This window comes from Crocuta crocuta, unplaced genomic scaffold (genome assembly GCF_008692635.1).
Source record: "Crocuta crocuta isolate KB4526 unplaced genomic scaffold, BGI_CrCroc_1.0 scaffold636, whole genome shotgun sequence".
Lineage (NCBI taxonomy): Eukaryota > Metazoa > Chordata > Mammalia > Carnivora > Hyaenidae > Crocuta > Crocuta crocuta.
The window spans coordinates 795,856-803,382 of record NW_027530380.1 but is presented as its reverse complement, the minus strand read 5'-3'; the positions used below and the strand labels follow the sequence as shown (position 1 = coordinate 803,382).

The window sequence follows — 7,527 nt, the reverse complement described above, 5'->3', positions numbered from 1 at the left end:
GGATGGGGGGCTCTGCACCCCAAGTGAGCAGCCTCCCAGAGGCCGGCAGGGACCCGCTGGGACCGAAGAACAGACAGGGCCCGACAAAGGCCAGGCCCGTGTGGAGGGGCCGCGGGGGTGGGGGGGACACGGAGGCGACCCGGGCAGCCCCCAGGGAGAAGGAAGCCCTTTCGCCAGCTGAACTGGACCCCTCCCCACAGAACAATGAATACTCCATCATTGTTTTGCTTTGAATCCCATTTTTAAACACTTCACATATGGACATCTGTTCCTCGGTGTTTCGTCTTTGTTCATCTGTCATCCTCAAAATGAGAGTCCAGAACCTTCCACACTAATTTTAAAGTCCGGCTGAACATTGAGTAGTGAACAAAGCTGAAAATACAAAAGAAAGAGGATGTAGGTTTTAAAACCTTACGTATCTTCATTCACAAATCAGAACAGAACTTCCTACCTGCGGCTTCCCGAGTCTGTGACCCCACCCCAGCCAGTGCTGTCAGCACCTTCTAGACGCAGAAATGCCTGTGCGCAGGGCACATGCAGCCCCCCGACCACGAGCGACAGGAGCCCCGAGACCGAACCGGAGAGAGACGTGCAGGGACACACCTGTCTAAATTTCGCCCTGATCCTGTCCAGGTCTTCGTGAAGTCTGTCGTAAGTAGGGTCGTCGTAAGGGAACTTCTGAATCATCCCAATCAACGACTCTAAGGCCTTCATCTTCTTGCTGTGAAGCACAGAAATCAAGACTTTCAGTCCCTTGCACGTAACTGGCTCACATAACAACCGCACCGTCGTGGACTTGAAAGCAGTGGGTCCAGAATCCACATGCTTAATCTTCTCTCCACACTTGATGATATCTGTTTGCCCAGCAACGTGCTCTCGCCCACAGCCGCGCTCGCCATCGGCGTGCATGGCGCTCACAGAGAGACCCGTCTCCCAGCCGGGCAGCAAGTGGCCACCGCCGAGCGCAGCGACCGTGGTGTCTCTAGGTCACAGGCCCGGGAAGAGACGAAACCGGGCACGAAGAGAGTGCTGGGGCATGACCCCAGACACGTTCACGCTCACGGCCTTGGGACTTGGGCGGCAGGTAAACTGGCAACCCCCCCCCCCGCCCCAACAAAGGGCGGGATCAGGGCCTGGTGCCACGTTTGGTCCCCTCTCCCGGGGAGACAGGGCTGCTCTGGGGCATGGGGCTGTGTGACATCTCCCAGCCTCAGTGTCCCCATAGGACCTAATGGCCACCTCCCAGGCTTTCAAGAGGATAAGAAATCTCCGTAAAGCTCAGAACCCGGTATGGAGTTGAGAGTGCCAGGCTCAGCAAGAGTTAGGTCTCCGGGCTTTTCCCGACTGGCACCCATGCCTAGCCCGCGCAGGACCCCCCAAGTGTCAGAGCACGCTATGCAGCTGATAAACGGGGACCCACAGACCTTATCCTTGGGATGAATCCACAACGACTCAAAGTGACCGACACCCCAAGTCCGCTGTGACTGCTGCTTCCAGCTGCGTGAGGACGTCTGCCGACAGTACGTCTGTCTACAGGGCAAACGGCGGCCTCTGAGACGACACACACCCGTAAGAGGTCAAGGGCAGGGAAGATAAAGCAACAAAGTGCTTGGTTTCCAGGGCGATGGAAGGCAGATGCCAACATACAGGACGCGGCTGTATTCTACCGTTACCACCATCCAGTTTTCACCTGGGAAGTGGCATCTTCTCCGCTGGTCAGTGAAGCTCCTCGAAACACACCCTGCCCGTCACACCGTCCGAGTCAGAGGGTGTGACCCGCTCCCGCAGCCAGAGCGACGAGGGCGCCAGAGCCCCAGGGCCAAGCCCTGGCCGAACGCCAGCCTGCATGGGGTTTCCCTGGGCCGCTGAGCTGGGACAGAGGCGCCTCAGAGGCTCTCAGAAAGCTACCGTCATCTGAGACACTGCCACCCATGGGTCCTTTGCTGTTAAACCCACTTACTTTATGAGCTAAGCGTCCAACTTCACCTCAGGTCCCAGACTCCCAGTTTGTGGGATCAAGCCCCACGTCAGGCTCTGTGCTGACAGCTTAAAGCCTGGAGCTGCTTTGGATTCTCTCTCTCTCTCTTTCCCTCCCCGTCATGCTCTCTCTGTCAAAAATAAATAAAACTTTTTTTTTTAAGTTTTTTAATTGTACTGACATCAAAATGCAAAATCCTGGGAGGGCGCCTGGGTGGCTCGGTCAGCTAAGCATCTGACTTCAGCTCAAGTTATGGTCTTGCGGTTCATGGATTCAAGCCCCACGTCGGGTGGACAGCTCAGAGCCTGGAGCTGCTTCCGATTCTGTCTCCCTCTCTGTCCCTCCCCCACTCACGCTCTGTTTCTCTCTCTCTCTCTCTCTCTCTCAAAAATAAACATTTTAAAAAATGCTTTTTTTAATGCAAACTCCTGCGAACCCCCGCTGGGTGAGCAGGGCTGTAGGTTTCAGGCTGTGCTGGCACAGCAGGGGCGGCAGCGAGGGGGCCGCAGGGCCTCCTCCCGAGATGGGTCGTGAGCACAGCTGTAAGAAATCAGGGGCGCCTGGCTGGCTCGGTGGATTAAGCGTCTCACTCTCAACTTCAGCTCAGGTCATGATCTCGCAGTTCATGAGTTCGAGCCCCGCGTCAGCCTCTGCGCTGATAGCGCAGAGCCTGCTCGAGATTCTGCTTCTCTCCCTCTCTCTGCCCCTTGCCTCCATGCACAGGCTGAACCTGTCTCTCAAAATAAATAAATAAACTTTAAGAAAAGAAAAAGGAAAGGATTAGGGAGCCCCCCACTCGGGGGCGGGAGCCGGCAGGCATGGGAGCTAGGGAGAAGGGGAGACTGACGGAGTGGACCGGATGCAGAGCCGAGCTCACCGGGACTGCCACCCGAGTGCCACCAGGCACTAAGCGCTCCCCCCACCGCCCCGCAGTCCTCCGAGGACCATGCCCTGCGAGGTGTCCCCGGCTGACGGCACATCTGGTACCCCCTGCCCGGCCCCTCGCTACTCACGGGACTTGATGGGGCCAGAGCAGGGGGTCCTGGCACCACCCAGCAGCCGCCAGCACCCCCTCCTCACATCCCAACATAGAGGCGGCCCCAATTCCAAAAATTCACAATACTTCAAGTAAGACGAGTCACTCAGACAGGGGACTGCCACCTTCCCTACTCTGTCAGCCACTGTTCGGGCTCCTCCCAGGCCAGGCGAAGCCACCAGACAGGACACCAGCAAGACACAGGGTCCCTGAGCAGAAGGACGGCCCGACCACGCGTGCCTTTTGCCCACGGGCTCATTTCCAGCCTAAGACTGAAGACAGATGCACGTCGGGGCCGCGGGGGCATCGGGAGGCAGCGCAGTAGGGAGTTTAACGACAGTGTGAACGATACACAAAAGAGCTAACGGTGACTCGGTGCCCCAAGTACCAGACTTCGTCCAACGTGCTCTGCGCCTTATTGCGCGATCACACCGTGGCTGCGTCAGGACTCAGCCCCCGTTCCCGGGCCCCCGTTGCGCCAGGACCACTGTACTGGGCTTACTAGAAACTCAGGGAAACACGAACAAGAAGACAGGATCAACCGGAACAGTATCTCACTGGGAGGGCGAGGCGGAGGGCGCCGAGAACCTTCGGGAGGTGATGACCAGCGCGCTGTGGCCACCAAAAACCCTCTTCACTGTCTCCTGTAACCACCCTAACAACGTTCAAGTCTCGCCTGACGACTTTCTCCACCTTAGAGACACGGAAACGGACGCACAAACCGCCTAAAGTCACGTGAGCCACGGAACCACAACTCCTGGCCCACGTGCTGAGAGAGGGAAATTTTCCACGTTACCTGTCTTTCTCGGTGGCACAGCCGCGCAGGAGACACCTCCAGGCGAAAGCAAACCCTTGGTAGCACCCAATCTGTGAATTTACAAAACATTTAAGAAGGAAGTTAATAAGCGGCCAGCCACCCCTGATCTAACCTTCAGGCTCTCAAAGTAAAGGTGGGCACGGAGGGCAGCGGTGCCTCTCGCGCTGCGGTCCCGGAAACCCCTGCCGGGCTCCCCACGACGAAGGCAACAGGCCATCGGTGGGCGGCAGCCTGGCAAGAAGGCCCACGGGCCCCGCCGCCGGGCAGCACGCCCCCCGTGGCCCCTCTAACCGCAGCAGGCTGGCCCCGCAGCCAGGAGAACGCGGAAGAGCGGGCAGCACATGGCTTCTGAATTCAGGCATGATGCACAGCGTCACCTCTGCCCTGCTGTCTTGGATGGCGCGCAGGTGTCACGAGGACACGCAGGCAGCCCAAGGAGAGGCCCAGGCGGCCAAGCCCTCACGTGGCTGCAGGCCTGGCCGGTCCCGACCCCAGCGCCACGCGGCCCGGAGGAAGCAGCACCCAGTGCCGTGGCTCCGGGACTCCGGCGTTCAGACTGCACGTGACTTGACGAGCTGACGAGCGGCAGCACCACACCGCTTGCGGTGATTCGCTTTGCCGTGACAGGCATCTGATGCCACTGGCTTTGCCACTTAGAGCCGGTCACCCCCCACGATGGGCAGAAGAGAAGGGAAGCCGTGGGCTTCGCAGACTTCCAAGGGGATGGAAACGGACTGTTGTCATAGGACACGGGGAAGGGCAGGCAGCCCTGCGACACTCCGGCGTAAACGGAGGGGACCGAGGACCTGTGTCCTCCTGCCCCAGACCGCACGGTTTCATCCCCGTTATGCAGGCACAGCCCAGACTCGGCTCCAGACCCTGCAACGCACTCGGGTTTCCCAGCGCGTGGAAGAGTTAGGTGTACAGCACCCTGGACCGAACTACGTGCGCAATCGCCTTGTCTTAAAAAAACAACGTACGCACGCTATTTAAAAACACTTCATTGCTGGGGCGCCTGGGTGGCTTAGTCGGTTAAGCGTCCGACTTTCGCTTAGGTCATGATCTCGCGGTTCTGGGTTCGAGCCCCGCGTCGGGCTCTGTGCTGACTGCCAGCTCGGAGCCTGGAGCCTATTTCAGAGTCTGTATCTCCCTCTCTCTCTGACCCTCCCCTGCTCATGCTGTCTCTCTCTCTCTTCCCTAGAAATAAATAAAAATATTAAAAAAAATAAAAAAATAAAAAAATAAAAAAAAAAATAAAAACACTTCATTGCTGAAAAACGCTAACCAGCACCTGAGCGTTCGGCAATCACAATCACTGACCACAGGCCACCAAAACAACAATAATAATGATCAAACGCTGTGAGGGGTGTCTGGTGGCTCAGTCGGTTGAGCGTCTGACCCTTGATCTCGGCTCGGGTCATGACCTCAGTCTTTTGAGTTCGAGTCCAACGTCGGGCTCCGCGCTGATAGTACGGAGAGAGCCTGGGATTCTCTCTCTCCCTCTCTCTGTTCCTCCCCAACTCACACTGTCTCTGATAAATGGGTAAACATTAAAAAAAATTTTTTTTTTTTAAACAATGAAAAGCTTTGAAACGTTGCAGGAACTACCAAAGGGAGACATGGAGACACGGAGACACGGAGTGAGCCACAGGCTTGCCCGGCCCGGGGCTGCCACAGAACTTCCCCTGCGGAGCCGGAGGACACGAGGCGGCCTGCCCGGCACGGCGAGGTGCCCGCTCAGGCTCTACCGCGAACGGCTCTCCGTCCACGCTGTCCAGACCACTGCCGCTTGAAGAGGCCTGACGCTCTGGCTCCACCAGCCTGACCATCACAGCAAGTCAGGGGCTAAATGAAAAAGATTCATTTCGAAACAGCGCGTTCCCTCTTACCTCAGATCCAATCTTGGCTCCGTGTAACGTGCCATATTGTCTTCCTTCAATCATACCCAAGCCGCTGCCTTCTTCGTAGCCTTCCTGGTAGCCTTCCCCATGGAACCTGGGACGGAGAAGCAAGCCTGGTCAAAGAAACGGGAAGAGGAGTGTTTCTCCTGGAAAAATTCTCTCCCACGTGACCCCGACTTGACAAGACACAATGTAGGAGAGACGATATCATTTTTAAGTCAGAAAACTTAGGTTCCAGGGGCGCATGGGTGGCTCAGTAGGTTAGCCATCTGCCTCTTGATTTCAGCTCAGCACATCGGCTCACCTTCTCGAGTTCGAGCCCTGAGATGGGCTTCACACTGACAGCACAGAGCCTGCTTGAGATTTTCTCTCTCTCCCTCTCTCTGCCCTTCCCCTGCTCACTCTCTCTCAAAATAAATAAATGTTTAAAAAAGAACGAAAATAAAGAAAAGAAAAAAGAAAAAGTTTAAAATATTTAAAAAAAGATGACTTAGGTTACAATCCCAGCCTTACCCCTTCCTCAGTATCTTGCTGCCAAGTCACCACCCCTCTTGAAACCCAATTTGCCTCTTCTACGTGGAGGGGGGTGGGTGGGTAAATCTGTGATTCCCAAACCTGGTAAGATACCAGATACACAGGAAAAATTTTTTTTTAATGTTTATCTATTTACTTATATATTCACTTATCTATTTATCTATCTATCTACCTACCTATTTATTTTGAGAGAGAGACAGAGTGGGAGCAGGGGATGGGCAGAGAGAGAGGGAGACAGAATCCGAAGTAGCTCCAGGCTCTGAGCTGTCAGCACAGAGCCCGATGCGGGGCTCGAACTCCATGAGCCGTGAGATCATGACCTGAACCCAAGTTCAGATGCTCAATGCCCAATCCACTGAGCCACCCAGGGGCCCCAGAGGGAATTTTTAAAGATACAAATTCAAAAGCCTTGCCCCCTGACAGGTGGTAAATCTGGAGCAAGGCCCAGGAATCTACTGTTCTGAAATCTCCAGGTGTCTGCAGGCTGCAGCCAGGTTAGTTCTGCGGGTCTGTAAACTACGCTACTCGGTCAGTTGCTTCGAATCCCCCTACAACACACACGGGGCTTCCCGTCACCCGCCAGGACCCTGGGAGAGAGAAGTGCCATCAGATCACCACACAATATGCCGCCAGGGCAGTGGTGCCTCGATTACAGCAAAGGCCCGGCCTGCGAGGGCTCAACAGCGCAGGTGACACGGTCTTAACCCGCAATCGCTAAAAATAATGTCAGTCTGTGGGAGCCCCGATGCGGCCGTGCACGGCCCCACGCACTGGCTGCGCGAGCCTGGGGAGTGCTGTCGCCTCATCTGCAGGATCTGACTCGCAAGTAGGGCTGAAACGGTTAACGCGGCTACACCACTTAGCTCAGGGCTGGGTTCACAAGCTCTAAATAAATGTCAGCGGCCGACTGTTAAGCGTCTTTCGGGACAGAGGTCTCCGGGTCTCCAGTGGGCCGGCCACAGAGCCGCACGGGTCCCCGCCGTCGCCGCCCTCGGCACTCCCCAGGGGCTCCGGGGTGGGAGGGGGAGGGACGACGTCTGACACATTCATCAGCAAGCGCGTGAATGCCGCCGTATGGCCCACCGCCGCGAACAAGGGAAGGGGCAGCGCCCAGATGGCAAAGGCCCGTCCCACCCCAGGACGGGGCGTCCCCGGAGGAAGGCAGTCAGCAGGCCCAGCAGCTGCTGGGGGCCGCCCCGGGGCGGGAGGCGGGTCCGGGGGAGCAGCTGGGCACGTGGCGCGCCGCCGAGCAGCAAAGGAG

General features: G+C 56.9%; 1 protein-coding gene across 1 annotated transcript in view; it reads right to left on the bottom strand.

Moving 5' to 3' along the window:
- Window positions 1-219: 219 nt before the first annotated feature.
- Window positions 220-7,527, bottom strand: part of LTO1 (LTO1 maturation factor of ABCE1) — a 179,746-nt gene continuing 172,438 nt past the window's right edge. Inside the window, exons 2-5 of the mRNA XM_077766518.1 lie at window positions 5,721-5,828; window positions 3,811-3,881; window positions 604-721; window positions 220-372 (exon numbers count right to left, since the gene is read on the bottom strand). Of these exons, the coding sequence (XP_077622644.1) occupies window positions 304-372; window positions 604-721; window positions 3,811-3,881; window positions 5,721-5,774 (312 nt within the window). The 5' untranslated portion in view covers window positions 5,775-5,828 and the 3' untranslated portion in view covers window positions 220-303. The remainder of the gene's footprint in view (window positions 373-603; window positions 722-3,810; window positions 3,882-5,720; window positions 5,829-7,527) is intronic.